At 70.6% G+C, this 15,528-nt stretch overlaps 2 protein-coding genes across 4 annotated transcripts in view; one reads left to right on the top strand and one right to left on the bottom strand.

The window, feature by feature from the left end:
- Window positions 1-5,813, bottom strand: part of SBF1 (SET binding factor 1) — a 66,368-nt gene extending 60,555 nt beyond the window's left edge. For all 3 annotated transcript variants that reach the window (XM_053977057.1, XM_053977058.1, XM_053977059.1), the window contains exon 1: window positions 5,686-5,813. In XM_053977057.1, the coding sequence (XP_053833032.1) occupies window positions 5,686-5,740 (55 nt within the window). In that variant the 5' untranslated portion in view covers window positions 5,741-5,813. The remainder of the gene's footprint in view (window positions 1-5,685) is intronic.
- A 5,094-nt stretch (window positions 5,814-10,907) lies between these two features.
- ADM2 (adrenomedullin 2) lies at window positions 10,908-13,140 on the top strand. Its single transcript, XM_053977104.1, has 2 exons — window positions 10,908-11,204; window positions 12,761-13,140. The coding sequence occupies exons 1-2, from the start codon at window positions 11,113-11,115 to the stop codon at window positions 13,137-13,139; spliced, it is 471 nt and encodes a 156-aa protein (XP_053833079.1). The 5' UTR covers window positions 10,908-11,112; the 3' UTR covers window position 13,140.
- Window positions 13,141-15,528: the final 2,388 nt, after the last annotated feature.

Here is a 15,528-nt window from a genome sequence, read left to right as displayed (position 1 = left end):
CCCCCTCTCCCATCCCCACCTTTCCCACCGCCGGGCACGTGGCTGGGAGCAGCTCTGCACGTGGCAGGGCCCTTCCCAGCCTCTCTTTCTGTGTGCAAATATTGACCCAGCAAACAGCTCCACCACTGCTGCCAGCCCCGGGGGCTTTTCCACGGCCGGGATTTTGCCGGATGCTCCCAGAACCCGGCTGATTCAGACCCTGAGTCACCGGGCCACGGCCACACACAACAGAGTGACATGGATAGGTGCCACCCGGAGAGCTGGAACCCAACGAAAAACACAGCTGGGACAGCAGCAGGATGAGCCCTGAGAACCCTGCCCCGGCCTGCAGATCCACTTCAGCTTCTCCCACCAGGAACCAGCTCCAGGAGCACCTCGGGAAGGGCGGGATGCGTCCTGTCTGTGCCTCACTGCTCACACAGAACACCCCAAAACCTGCCCCAAGCACCTCATGGAAAGAGGCAGCTCTGAGCACGGAGCAGCTTCCTCCTGCCATCCCCGACCGCCCACGGAGCCGCCGAGCCCCAGGCCGGGTGTCTGAGGAGGGCACGAGCGTGGGGTGATGCTGCTCCGTGAGCACGGAAACAGAGAAACCACCGTGACTTCCCGAGCAGCCTCAGCATCCTCCGCAGCCAGCCCGACACCCACGGGACACCGGCACCTCCCGGTGCTCCCGACTGCAGCAGGGATCAGTCACGGAGTGGGCACGGTGGGAAGGGACCCCAGAGCCCCTGCAGTGCCACCCCTGCCATGGCAGGGACACCTCCCACTGTCCCAGGCTGCTCCAGCCCCAGTGCCCAGGGATCCAGGGGCAGCCCCAGCTGCTCTGGCAATTCCAGCCCAGCCAGGAATTCCTAATTCCCAAGATCCCATCCATCCCTGCCCTCTGGCAGCTTAAACCTCCTGGGAAATCCCAAATCAATCCCAAGCTGGGTCTTGGCTCCCATCATCCAGGCCATGCCCATCCAGTGGTCCCTATCCAAAACTTCCAGACTCCTTCAGCCACAGGGTTTGGAATTGAGCTGTCCTGGAATCTCAGGGTATGGGGGATGCACAGAGAAAACCCCTCTGATCCCAGTAAAACCCAGCACAATCCCAGCTCTGGGAAGCTGTTATTCCCAGGTAAAACCCAGCACAATCCCAGCTCTGGGAAGCTGTTATTCCCAGGTAAAACCAGACACAATCCCAGCTCTGGGAAGCTGTTATTCCCAGGTAAAACCCAGCACAATCCTGGCTCTGGGAAGCTGTCATTCCCAGGTAAAACCAGGCACAATCTCAGCTCCAGGAAATTCTCATTCCCAGGTAAAACCCAGCACAATCCCAGCTCTGGGAAGCTGTCATTCCCAGGTAAAACCCAGCACAATCCTGGCTCTGGGAAGTTCTCATTCCCAGGTAAAACCCAGCACAATCCCAGCTCTGGGAAGCTGTCATTCCCAGGTAAAACCAGGCACAATCCCAGCTCTGGGAAGTTCTCATTCCCAGGTAAAACCCAGCACAATCCTGGCTCTGGGAAGTTCTCATTCCAAGGTAAAACCAGGCACAATCTCAGCTCTGGGAAGCTGTCATTCCCAGGTAAAACCCAGCACAATCCTGGCTCTGGGAAGTTCTCATTCCCAGGTAAAACCCAGCACAATCCCAGCTCTGGGAAGCTGTCATTCCCAGGTAAAACCAGGCACAATCCTGGCTCTGGGAAGTTCTCATTCCCAGGTAAAACCCAGCACAATCCTGGCTCTGGGAAGTTCTCATTCCCAGGTAAAACCAGGCACAATCCTGGCTCTGGGAAGTTCTCACTCCCAGGTAAAACCAGGCACAATCTCAGCTCTGGGAAGTTCTCATTCCCAGGTAAAACCCAGCACAATCCTGGCTCTGGGAAGTTCTCACTCCCAGGTAAAACCAGACACAATCCTGGCTCTGGGAAGCTGAAGGAAGAGCCAGGAGAATAAACCCTGTCCATTTACAGGGAATAATGTGAGCAGTCAGCCCACAATAAAACAGACCCTGGCATGGAAGGAGCTGATCCCCGCTGCCAGGAGCATTCAGTCCACACTTTTCTCTGGAGCCCCTCTCCCACGCAGCCCCATGGAGTGGGCTGGGTGCCTGGCACAGCGGAGGGACAGGGGGACACGGTGCCAGGCAGGTGGCAAGTCCATGCTCTGCATTCCTGGACACATCCCCCGTGGCTCCACAAACCAGGAAAAACATCTGGATGCCTGCCTGGGTCCTGGACACGCCGTGCAGCCAGAGCAGCTCAAGGCCCACAGCCACAGCCCTTGAGAGAGTTCAGAGCCCTTTTCTGCCCCTGCCCGAGGGGCAGGACGTGATCCCACAGCACAGCCCCAGGTCAGGGGCACGAGGCTGTTCCAGGAAACCCCAGGGACAGGCGGCTCCAGCAGCACCCAGTGACCCCAGGGAACCCGGCACGGCCCTGCTCCAGCACGGATCTGCTTTCGGTTTTGTTCCCACCAACTGCAGCAGGCACGGCAACATCTCGTGGAGCCAGGCTGGGAGGGAAGGGGAGGGCTCCAGGGAGAGCTCAGAGCTCTGCCAGGGCCTGAAGAGGCTCCAGGAGAGCTGCAGAGGGACTGGGGACAAGGCCTGCAGGGACAGGACACAGGGAATGGCTCCCACTGCCAGAGGGCAGGGATGGATGGGATTTTGGGAATTAGGAATTCCTGGCTGGGCTGGAATTGCCAGAGCAGCTGGGGCTGCCCCTGGATCCCTGGCAGTGCCCAAGGCCAGGCTGGGCACTGGGGCTGGAGCAGCCTGGGACAGTGGGAGGCGTCCCTGCCATGGCAGGGGTGGCACTGCAGGGGCTCTGGGGTCCCTTCCCACCCAGCCCAGCCTGGCATTGTCACTCTGGAGATGCTGCAGAGCCACCTCAGCTCCCGCCACCCCACCAGACCTTTCCCTTTCACATCCCCAACTGCAAACCCATCCCTGCCCAACCCCAAACCCCACAGGCACGGAACTCCCGGGACTCAGCACCGGCCGGGAACGCGCCGGGACCCCGGCAGTGCCCAGGGGCTCATCCAGCCCTGGTGCAGCTCAGCCCAGCTTTGTTTACAGGTGAGGCTGACAGGGACAGTGCCAGCCTGGCACAGCCCAGCCTGGCACAGCCCACGGCTCTGCCAGAGCAACCCAACCTGTACAGCAATTAGTCACCGGCAGATGAGCGCCGCTGCCCTTCCTCCAGCATTATCTAAGCAGGGAGGGGGCTGGGAAAACAGAGCTGGGAGCCGGGAGTGCTGCCAGACTGATCCCAAAAACCACAGAACCGGTGTCGGTCCACCCCTGGGGACAGGCTGGCACATCCCTGGGGACACGGCGCAGGACAGCGCTCGCACACCTCCAGAGCAGCACGGGAAGGGGTTTGCTTGGGCTGTCACAGACAGGCCACAACTCCTGGCTGCCTCATCCTGGACAGGTCACTTCTCACTCGGCCATCCCAGCAGCCAGGACGGTCGGGCTGGTGTCCGGGACCTGTCCCTTCCCAGGGCATCCTGGATCCATCCCCCCCAGGGCATCCTGGACCTTCCCAGGGCATCCTGGACCTGTCCCTTCCCAGGGCATCCTGGCTCCATCCCCCCCAGGGCATCCTGGACCTTCCCAGGGCATCCTGGACCTGTCCCTTCCCAGGGCATCCTGGCTCCATCCCCCCCAGGGCATCCTGGACCTTCCCAGGGCATCCTGGCTCCTTCCCCCCCAGGGCATCCTGGCTCCATCCCCCCCAGGGCATCCTGGATCCATCTCCCCACAATATCCTGGAGCCATCCCCTCCCTGCAGAGATGAGTTAAACTCAAAATAAAGTGAATATTTACACCAGAGGAATATAATTTGTTAAATGCGAGCTCTTCCCTTCCCAGTGGCACAGAATCATGGCATGATTTGGGTGGGAAGGGACCAGAAGGTTCATCCTGATCCACCCCTCCATGGCAGGGACACCTCCCACTGTCCCAGGCTGCTCCAGCCCCAGTGTCAGCCTGGCCTTGGACATTCCAGGGATCCAGGGGCAGCCCCAGCTGCTCTGGCAATTCCAGCCCAGCCAGGAATTCCTAATTCCCAAGATCCCACCTAAACCTGTTCTTCCTTTTGGCTGTCCCAATACAGCCAACCACGTCACCTCACAGCATCACCCCTCTTTCCCCAAGACAAATCCCACCCCAGGCAGACGTGGGACGTTTCCGTTCCCTCGGAAAGTCAGGCTCTGGGAGTGCCAGCAAGGAGCACCAGGCCCAAGGAACGCCGGGTCCCTGATCCCCACCCGTCACCAACCAGTCTGAAGGCACAGGTCCCAGCTGCAGCATCCTCAGGGAGGAGAGGAGGAAGAAGATGCAGGAGGAAGCACCTGGAGGCAGGACAAAGGGGGTACAGCCCCCCAGCACGGCTCCTGAGAGGACGTGGAAGCTGCTCCCAGACGGAATCCTGGAATCCCCCCCGCATCTCCCACCCCAGCACGGTGTGAGCTGTGGGACAGCAGCTCCTGCCCATCCCAGTGCCCCAGGACAAGGGGACACGGGGGGAACACGCCTGCAGCAATAACAACAACAATAAACCACCAAACCAACACCACGTGAGCAGAAACCCCTCGGGAAACACCAAACTCTGACCCACAGCTCTGCTCTCCCGCACTCCCGACACACGGCTTGCTCCTCCTGCCCTCCTCCAGGCTGCTCCAGGCTGGGATCCACCAGCATCCCCTGATGGCCAAAGCCACAGCAAAACCAGCAATCCCCTTCCCCAGCTGCAGCACAGGCCTGGAACAAGCTGCGTGGCAGCCTGGGGATGTGCCAGGTGGGAAGAGACGCTCAGGGGGGGCTCTGCAGCAAAGCCCCGATTTCCTGATTTTAGGGCACTTCGCCTCCTCCGCGACGCTGCCAAAGCTCGTTTTCCCCAGCAGCTCTGGGGGCAGGGAGCAGGAGGAAACGCGAGGGGAAGAGACCTTCAATCCCAAACTCGGAACACGCCCCGACCAAAACAACCAACAGCATCACCTGACGGCGAGCAGGGATGCGGGACAGGACACAGGAGCGAGGCGTCTGAGGGATCCGGGGCTCAGCAGCGTGTGAGGGAGCAGGGAGGGCACGGGGGCCCGCCTCAGGGGGCTGCGGGTGCCCGGGGAACGGGGCTGGGGGCACAGCCCCCCGTCCAGGGCCGGTGGGCGCGCACTGGAAGCAGGACTGGGAGCGGCGTGTCCCACGGCGGGAGCTGCGGGCGCGCAGGGGGAGCGGGCCTGGGGCCGTGGCCGGAGGACAGCAGTGCCCCCCCAAGCCCAGCCGATGTTTCCGGAGCGGTGACAGCCCGCGCACGGCGGGGGAGGGGGACACACCGAAAACACCCAAACCGTGAAGGCGCCGAGCCGCGCAGGGGCGGCTCCGGCTGCCGGGAGCTGCCCGGGGGCTGCTCACAAGGGGCTTCACGGCGGGCTGAGAACTGCCCGGTGCTGCCCGGCCCGGCACCGGCCGCGGCCCCGCGGCACCGGCCCGGGCTCACCCCGCACGCCCGGGACGGCCCCTCAGCCTCGTCCCTGGTCCAGGACCACGCCGTACCCGCCGCCCCGCACTCCCGGCCCGGGCTCGCCCCGCACCCCCGGCCCCGCGCCCACCCCACAGTCCCGGCCCCGCACCCCCGGCCAGGGCGGCCCCGCGCGGGCCCGGCCCCCCCCCCCGCGTCCCTCCGCCGCTCACCGCGCTTGCCGGGGTCGTATCCCACGAGCACGAAGTAGTCTGCCAGGCGGGCCATGGCGGCGGGGGCGGCCCGGGCCGGCCCCGGGAGCCCCGCGAGGCCGCGCTCGGCTCCTCAGGGCGCCGCCGCCCGCCCGCGCCCACCGCCCGCCGCCGCCGCCATCTTGGCCCCGCGCGCACCGCGCCTGCGCCAGCGCCGGGCGCCGCGGGGGGCGGGGCCGCGCCTCCCATTGGCTGCGGGCGGGCGGGGCCGCGCCTCCCATTGGCCGCGGCGGGAAGGGCGGGGCCGGGGTGCGGAGGGGGCGGGGTCGAGCGCGGAGGGGGCGGGGCCGGGCTTCCCCGTGGGGGGGGGGCGGGGACGGAGGGTCCGGGAGTGGGGGGGGGGACACGGGGACACCCGGGGGGTGCGGGGACACCCGGGGTACGGGGACACCCGGGGGGACACGGGGACACCCGGGGGACACGGGGACATTCCGGGGGACACGGGGACACCCGGGGGACACGGGGACACCCGGGCGGTGCGGGGACACCCGGGGGGTGCGGGGACACCCGGGGGGTGCGGGGACACCCGGGGGACACGGGGACACCCGGGCGGTGCGGGGACACCCGGGGTGTGCGGGGACATCCCGGGGTGTGCGGGGGCATCCCCGGTGTGCAGGGACGCGCGTGTGGGGACCCTCCGGACGTGGGGGGACACCCCCTGCAGCGCAGACCCCCCCGCAGGTGTACCCGGCCCCCAGGGTGCCCACAGGTTGTACCTGACCCCCGTTCCACACAGTGCCCCTGGAAAGGAGCCCCGCAGGTGTGACCCCACTCACAGGTGTGACCCCACTCACAGGGGTGACCCCACTCACAGGGGTGACCCCACTGAGGTGTGACCCCCAGGACATGAGCCTGAGGCTCGGTGTCCCCATCCCGTGGTGTCCCCGGCACCCGGGGACAGCGGGACCCTGCCCGGGGGGCGGCGGCGGCCGCAGGACAAAGCGTCTCCGGTGCCGTTCCCCCGGGCCCTGGGTCCGGCCCCGCTGTGCCCCGCTCCCGGCCGCCTCCAAGGACAGCTCCCGGTGCAGCCGCCCCCGCAGCGGCACACCTGCGCCCGTCCCGTTAGGTCCCGTCCCGTTCCGTCCCGGAGCTCGCCCGTGCCGGGCCCAGCGCACGCCCGGGGCGCGGGCAGGACCCGGTCCCGGTGCCCCCGGCCGGGGCGGCTCCGGGGCGCGGCGTGGCGGGCACGCTCACCGGGAACATCCCCGTTCCCACTCCCACGCGGGAGCGGGACGTGGGGCGCGTGCGGGATGGGGGGGGCGCTCGGCACCGCCCGGCCTCGTCTCCCGAGGGGCGCCGGGGGTCCGGGCAGAGCCGCGGGTGCGGCGGCACCGGCAGCTCCGCGCTGCCGCGGCCCGGGGGTCACCCCCCGGTGTCCCCGGGGCGCCCCCGGGCTGGGAGGGGGGCCCGGGGCGCGGGGCAGGGACAGCGTCCCCATTCCCCGGCCCTGCGGTTCACCGCTCCGCGGCGGGGAGGGATCCCCGGGATGTGCGGCCGGCCCCGGCAGCCCCGGAGCGGGGTCCCCCCGCACCCCGCGCCCCGCGCCCCGGCCGGGGGTGATGCAACCCTGCCCGGCCCTTGCGCCTCCCGCCCGGGCCCTCCGGCCGCCGCGTGTCGGGACATGTGCGGCGTCGGGACACGGCTGGCTCCGTGCCGGGCTCGGGCACCGGCCCCGGCCCCGCTGCCACCCGCGGGGTGCCCACAGAGACCCCCACACCGGGCCGGGCCCGCTCCCGGGCAGACCCCACCGGGAAAGGGGGGGCCCACGGCACGGGCGGCTCCTGGGGACACCCACGGTGCCGGGTCGGTGGTGGCCGGTGGCATCGAGCCGCAGGTGTCCCTGTGCCAAGGGCCATGTGCCCCTTCCGGCACGGCTCGGCTATCAGCCGGGTGGGGGCCTGGCAGCGGCGTGGCCGTGCCCATGTCCCCAGAGCCCACGTGCCTGCATCCCCGTGTGCCCGGGATGGAGCCACGCCCGGTCTGCGGGGAGCGCAGCGGGGTCTGTGCGGGCACAGGTCAGGCGAGACCCGCCGGGTGTGCGGCTGTGACCCCACGGGACGGTGACACCCGGCAGGGTGACAGCCCAAGGGACGGGTACCCGGCAAAGGCGACAGCGGGGACGTGGGACCGGAGCGATGCCAGAGGGTGGGAACAGGAAAACCGGGCTGATCTAGGCTGGCGGCGCCCGGGGCTGGGTGGGTGTGACCTGTCCTGTGCCAGGGTGGGACGGGCACGGCTACACCGCGGGGTTGGCACTGCAGGGACCGCTGCCGGCTGCCGGTGCCGCGGGCCGTGGTGGCAGCGGGTGACACGGCAGCGGGGGCTGTGCGGGACCCGCAGGGGCGGCAGCGGCCGCAGGGAGCCCCGCGGCACCGGACACGGCGGAGGGGACAGGGCGGGACACGGGCACGGGGACACAAGGCACGTGCAGAGCCCGGCCGTGCCGTGTGCCCGGGATCCTCTCGGGCGAGAGCTGCTGCTGGGGACACTGGGGACCCTGGGGACACTGGGGACCCTGGGGACACTGGAGACCCTGAGGGCACTGAGACCCTGAGGGCCCTGGGGACCCTGGGGATTGCTGGCGTTCCTGAAGATGCTGGGGACACTGGGAGCACTGGGGGTGCTGGTGACACGGGGGACCCTGGGGACACTGACGTGCCCGCAGGCCGAGGACGCGGTTCCTTCCCTCTCCCGGCAGTTCCCGGCCGTCCCCGCGGCCCGGACACGGGGCCCGATGTCCCGGAGCGGCTCCGTCACCGCTGCCCACCGGGACACGGCTCCGGGGCCGTGCGCGGCCACTTCGGGGGTGCCGGGGTGGCGGCCAGAGGGTCGCGGGTGGGCTCAGGGATGGGGTAGCGGCCCCTCGGTTTGGGGGTCCCGGCTGTGCCCCCCGGGACGCGGCGGGTGCTGCTCGGGGACAGGGCGGGCAGCCCTGGGGGGGGTCCCAGCAGCCAGAGGCGCTTTTTGGGGAGCGGGTGACCGGAGCGGGGCTGCGGGTGCTGCTCGCAGCCCCCGCCCTGCCGCGGGGCCTCAGCCAGCAGGCAATTAAGCTAATTAAAACTTCTCCTGGGTTCCCAGGGCCGGGAGCCAGCGGAGAGGAAGAGGGAGAGGAAGAGAGAGAGGCAAAAGTGTCCCGGGGGCAGATGAGGTGACCCGGGGGCGGCAGCTCCCGGTGCGGGTCCAGCTGTGGCCCGACCGGGTGACAGCCGCTCCCGGGGTGGCTCCAGCGATCACCCGTGCCCGTGGGGCCCTGAGGCGACAGCCGGACCCAGCGCGGCCGGGCAGGCGGGCAGCGCCCGGGATCCTTCCCAGCGCCCCAGGGATGGTGATCCCTGAGGAGGAGGAGGGCAGGGAAACGGCTTCTGCCCCTGCTGCGGGGCTGAGGGGCTCAGCTGCACCCCGGCCATGTCCCCAGAGCCCTCTCCTCGTGCCCAGCCTGATCCTGGTGACACTGATCTGGTGACACTGACCCTGGTGACACGGATTTGCCCCCGGGGGTGACAGCGGCTGGCCCTGCCCCACACGGGGACCCGGGTCCTGGGAGGGGAGCCCAGGCGGGAGCCCGGAATGGCCCTGGGGTCGCTGTGGGAGTGCTGGCGCTGTGCCGTGCTGGGTGACAGATGTCACCTCTGAGATCTGTGCCCCAGACACCCCGTGGGCACAGCCGTGGGGACACCGCGGTGGTGGCGGTGGGCTCAGGGCGGGGGTCGGGGGCCAGGGTGTCCCGCGTACCCCCACACGCTGCTCTCGGCCTTGTTCTGAGCCGGGTTTCTCTCTCGCTGGGGCAATCCAGCAGCAGCCCAGCGGAAGAGCCCAGAACGCGGCAGGAACTCCCCGGGAGCCGGGCGGGACCGGGGGTCGGGGCACGGGGGCCGGCCGTGCCCCCCGCCCCGCTCAGGGCCGCGTCCCGCCGCCCCCGGCCGGTCCCCACCGCGCCGGGATCAGGTGCTGCCCCAAATCCCCCCGCACGGGGCCGGGTGTGTGGAGCCTTTGTGTCCCGATAATGCGGAAGAATCCCAGCGATTCCGGGCACGCGGAGGCCCCCGGCCCCTCGGCCTGGGGAAGCCGCGCCGGGGGGAGAGGGTACCCCCCAAGCCTGGGGTCCGGGCCGCCTCGGACACCCGGGGGTGCTGGGGGTCCTCGCCCCAACCCCACCGGGAGCACCGACCCCGAGCAGGGGTTGGGGGTCCCGGCCGGGGGTCCCAGCGAGGGAAACCGTGGGGACCCCTGCCCTGCCCGGCTCAGGAGCAGCCCCCCGGGAACCCCCACCTCCCCAGTTTGGGTTTGGGGGAGCTGCTGGAGCGGGACCGGTCTGATCCCTGCGGATTTACATTCCTCAATTGTTTTACAAGGCCCCATGTGATGCTTAAAAACACGGAATCAGCCCTGCGAGAAGCCGGGGGGGCGGTGCTGCCCCCCGAGCGGGCCGCGGCGGCAGATGGGGCAGTGCATACTGGGGGCACTGGGCTGCACTGGGTGGGCTCTGCCCCCCCGGGGTCCCCGCCGGGCAGGGGGGTGTCGGGGTGCCCGGGGGGGGCCCCGCTGCCCGGCGGTGCCCGGCGGGAGGACACGGCCGGGTTGGCAGGGCCCGGCGCGACGTGGCGCGGGGCAGCACGGACCCGGCCCCGCCGCCGCCGCGCTGCGGGGGTGCCCAGACCCCCCGATAGCCCCCGGCCAGCCCTGCCCCACTGCCCCCCAGATGGGTCCCCCAGCCCAGCCCCAGGGCCGCTCCCCCGGCCCCGGCCCTGCGCCGGGAAGGTCCCGGGGGCAGCGGGGCCGAGGGGGCCGGGTCCGTGCGGTACCGGGCCGAGGGTCGGGGCCGGCGCGGCCCTGGGGTGCTGCGGGGCTGGGGCGGTGCCAGGGAAGGCGCGGGGCCGGGACCGGTGCGGGGCTGGGGGCTGCGGAACTGGGGAGGGGCCGGGGGCACTGCGGGGTCTGGAGGGGCACTGCGGGGCCGGGGTGCTGCGGGACTTGGGGATTGCGGGACCGGTGCGGTGCCAGGAGGGTGCGGAGCCGGTGCGCGGCCGGGGGTCCGGGGCCGGTGCGGAGCCGAGGGCGGTGCGGGGCTGCTCCCGCCCGCGGCTCCTCCCGTCCCGTTGGGCTCCACCCGCCCGCCGGCCCCGGCGATATTTAACCTGGGCCGGGGCGGGGAGCGGCAGCGCCGAGCGGGGACAGAGCCGACCCCGAGCCAGCGCAGCCCGATCCCGCTCAGGTACCGCCGGGACCCCGCGCCGCCCCCCGGGCTGCGGCACAGGGAGGGAGCGGAGCGGGGGGAGGACGAGAAGGGGGCTGCGATCTGGAGCCGGACCCCAGCGCGACCCCCGCGCCGAGCCACCCGCCCCGGGTGTCCCGCAGCCGCCGCCGCCGCTCGTCCCGTCCCGTCCGGCCATGCGAGCCCCGGCCCCGCTGGCGCTGGGTTGCGTCAGCTTCGCGCTGTGCCTCCTGCAGCTGCCCCACGGCCGGGCCCTGCCGCCGCGCAGGTGAGGGACCCTGCCCGCTCCCGGCCCCGACCCCTGCCCGCACCCCTGTCCCGACCCCTGCCCGCACCCTCTGCCCGCACCCCTACCCCGATCCCTTCCCGGACCCCTCTGGTACCCCCTGCCCGCATTCTCTGCCCGGGACGAGCCCCCCGCCCTCGCCCCTGCCGAACCCCCCTCCCCACTCATCCTGCCCGTCCGCACCCCTTTCCCCGCACCCTGCCCGGCCCCGCACCCCCTGCCCGCGACCCAGCCCCGCGCCCTCCCCGTGCCCCCCCCCCCGCCCCCGCAGCTGCCCGGGATGGGGGCCTGGGGGGTCCCGGGGCACCGTCTCCTGCCGGGCCCCCAGCCCGGGGGACGCGGTGGCGGGCGGGGGGTGCGGAGTCTCGGCCCCCGCTGGGGGCACCGGGGTCAGGGTGCGCCCGGGGGGTGCGAGGTGTGCAGAGGTGTGCAAAGGTGTGCCAGGTGTGCAAAGGTGTGCAAAGGTGTGCCAGGTATGTAAAGATGTGCCAGGTGTGCAAAGGTGTGCCAGGTGTGCAAAGGTGTGCAAAGGTGTGCCAGGTATGCAAAGGTGTGCAAAGGTGTGCAAAGGTGTGCCAGGTGTGCCAGAGCCGCCCAGGGCTGGCACACGCCGGGACAGAGATTTTGTGCGTGCAGGAGCTCGGGGGTGCCGGGGGCCGGTGTGGGTGCCCGGGGGGGGGGTCTGTGGGGTGCTGAAATGACACCTGGGGGCGGGACGGCCCCCCCCGTGTGCGTGTGCACACACCGCACGTGCGTGTGCGTGTCCCTGCTCGGGGAGCGCGCCCGGGCCGGCCCCGGCGCCCGGGGATCCCCGCCTGGCTGCGGGGGATCCGCCAGCTCCGGGGCTGCGGGAGGGGCAGCCCCGGCACGGCCGTGGCCGGAGGGCACCGCGGCACCCCGACCCCACGGGGCCCGGGCAGCCTGAGGGTGGGCTGCGCTGGGGCTGGGGTCCTCTGGGGCACGGGACGAGGGTCAAAATGGGGAGAAAATATTAAAAACAGGGAAAAGAGAAGGACGGGACTAAGAATCGGACCAAAAGCTCCGGGTTCCTTGGAACTCAGGAGGGGTCCCCCGAGGAAAAGGTGTCCCCGGGACGGGGGCACTGAGGCGCAGGGGAGCCCTGCGGCACTGCGGGGGTGCCCTGAGGCCGGCCCCCCCCGCGGGTGCCCGGGGCACGGGCGTGGGTGCCGCAGCCGGGCCGCGTGGGTGCCGGGGCAGAGGCCGTGGGAACGGGCTGGGCGGAGCGGGGGGAGCCGGGGCGGGGGGCTCCGGGGGGACCCGCGGGTGCCCGGTGGTGTCGTGTGTGCGGGACACGTGTCCGTGTGCTCGGGGTACGTGTGTGCCTGCAGGTAGCGGCTGCTGCCCTGCTCCGGCTGCTTCCTCCTCCTCCTCCTCTTCCGGAAGCCCCGGGCACAGCGCTGGCTCCGGGCTCAGGAGGTGCCCCCGTGCCCCCCCCCCCCGCGCTGCTGTCGCGGTGCCACCCCCGTGCCCGGGAGCCGCAGCTGTGTCCCCCTGACCCCGTCCCTTCTCTCCCGCAGGGCCCCCCCGGCGCGGAGCCCCCCGGAGGGGATCCCCGCTCTCCCCGGAGACCCCCCGGCCCCGCAGCCCATCGGGACCCTGCGACACCGAGCGCCGGTTCCGCGGCACGGCCCGTGGGTCGCCCTCCGGCACCGCCCGCTCGCCCCCCGGCCCCCGCCGTGGCACGTCCGGCGCCTCATCCTGCGGCACGACCCCCGGCGGGACCCCCGCCCGGCCCGGGGCCGCCGCCACGCCGGGCGACACCTGGTGCGGGTGGGCTGCGTGCTGGGCACCTGCCAGGTGCAGAACCTGAGCCACCGCCTGTGGCAGCTGCGGGGACAGTGGGGGCGCCGGGACTCGTCCCCCATGAACCCCAACAGCCCCCACAGCTACGGCTGAGCGGGGGGCGCGCCCCCGCCCCGCGGGACCCCCTGAAGCACCGCCGCGGGCTCCTCCGCGCCGCCCACGCGGGCCGGGGGTGGCCCCGGGGGGCTCCTGCCACCGCAACCTCCGGACGGAGCACCAGGGGCTGCCACGCGGTGGCCGCTGATGGACAGGAGCTGGCAGCGGCGCCGCGGGCGCCGGTGGTGGCCCGTGATGGCCCAACGTGATCCGTGGTGGCCAGCGGTGGCTCGCAGTGACTGGCGGTGGCCCGGAGTGACTCGCGGTGACCGGTGCCGGCCCGTAGCGACTCTTGATGGCTCAGAGTGGCCCCTGGCGGCTGGCTGGTGGTGGCCCGCGGTGACCCGGGGTGGCCCCTGGTGGCTGGCAGTGGCCAGTCCGTCCGGGGCGGGTCCAAGGGCCGCCGGGAATCCCGCTGACCGCAGCAGCACCGGGACCTTGTGCAAGACCCTCCGGCCACGCTCCTGCTGACTCAGCGTTCCCGTGCCTGCTGTGGCACCCCCGGAGCCCCCCCGGGGCACCCCCAGCACCCCAGTCCTTCCCCAGGGTGACGCTGGGGCTGCGGGGGCCCTGCAAGGACAGGGCACAGGGACCCCGCTCCGGGCTGGGGGACGGGGCAGCCCCCAGCACCTTCCCCACCTGGGGGTCCCGGTTGGGGCTGGCACCTTCCCGGGTGCTGGGGAGGGTCCTGCCCTCCTCAGCGTGAGCATTGTCCCCTCCCCTGGCACCTTGTCCCGTGTCCCCAGCCCGTGTCACCCACAGCCCGGCAGGAGCTGGCGATGGGGAGATGTCTCCAAATGTGGGGGGCAGTGGAAAGTTTGGGGTCCTGTGCCCCACTGCTGCCCTGTCCGGGACCTGTCCCCACTCCTGGCCCTGTCCCCTGCTGCGCCCTCGGGGACACCCCCACGTCGCGTCCCCAAAGGCTCAGGGGGTGCCCACACGGGGCGGTGGCCCATGGACACGAGGATGTCACGATGTGTCACATCCCTGTCACCCCGGGGTGCCGCTGTCCCCCCCCAGGGCTGTCACCTGCCAGGGCCATCACCCCATGGCCCGGTGGGACAGGGATGTGTGACCCCAGGTCACTGTCCCACCCCCCCTCCTGGGAGCAGCTTGAGCAGCCCCCCAGGAGCAGCAGCCCCCACTCCCTCCAGAACAGCCCTGTCCTCCCAGGGGCGCCCCATTCCCAGAGCACCCCATTCCAGGGGCACCCCCATTCCCAGGAGCACCCCATTCCCAGAGAACCCCATTCCCAGAGAACCCCATTCCCAGAGAACCCCCTTCCCAGAGCAACATGCCCATTCCCCCAGAGCACCTCCATTCCCAGAGCACCCCCATTCCCAGGGCACCTCATTCCCAAGGGCACCCCCATTCTAGGAGCACCCCCATTCCCAGAGCACCCCATGCCCAGAGCACCCCATGCCCAGGGGCACCCCATTCCTAGAGCACCCATTCCAGGGGCACCCCCATTCCCAGAGCACCCCATTCCTGGGAGCACCCCAATCCTCCCATGCCCCAGAACACCCGGATGTCCCGGGAGGTCCTGGGACAGGATGTCCCCTGGGTGCCACACGAACGGAGCTGTCCCCGGGTGTCCATCCTCTGGCTGTCCCGGGAGCTTTCAGGACGGGATGTCCCAGGAATGTCTCCAGGTGTCCCCTGGGTGTCCCGGGACGTTCTGGGATGGGATCCCACGGATGCCACCAGGAGTCGTGTCCACCCCGTGGGTGTCCCAGGAATTCCCACCCCCCCATGGAGCTGCCGAGGGGCGCGAGGGGACCCGAGGGGTGCGGGGGGGTCCCCAGGCCTTTGTCCCCTCCCCTGGGGGGCCTTTGTTCCCTGCCCCCTCTGAGCCTGGTGGGTGCCCGACCCCTCCTGGCCCAGCCCGCGGAGCGTCGCTGCTTCCCGGGAATCCTGCTTTGTGTGGAATAAACAAAGCGTGTGAGGAGGAGCGGGGATGGAGCGTGGTGATCCCATGGGGATGGGATGTGGGATGGGGCACGGGGATCCCATGGGGATGGGGCAGGGATGGGACACGGTGATCCCATGGGGATGGGAAATCAGGACGGGGCATGGTGATCCCATGGGGATGGAGCGTGGTGATCCCATGGGGATGGGAAATCGGGATGGGGCACGGGGATCCCATGGGGATGGGGCAGGGATGGGGCACGGTGATCCCATGGGGATGGGGCAGGTATGGGGCACGGTGATCCCATGGGGATGGGGCAGGGATGGGGCACGGGGATCCCATGGGTATGGGATGTGGGATGGGGCACGGTGATCCCACAGGGATGGGGCAGGTATGGGGCACGGTGATCCCATGGGGATCCTACGGGGATGGGGCAGGAATGGGGCACGGTGATCCCATGGGGGTGGGATGGGGCAC

Source organism: Vidua macroura, chromosome 5, assembly GCF_024509145.1.
Source record: "Vidua macroura isolate BioBank_ID:100142 chromosome 5, ASM2450914v1, whole genome shotgun sequence".
Lineage (NCBI taxonomy): Eukaryota > Metazoa > Chordata > Aves > Passeriformes > Viduidae > Vidua > Vidua macroura.
The sequence above is the reverse complement of the archived record's forward strand: the minus strand, read 5'-3'. Positions and strand labels throughout refer to the sequence as shown.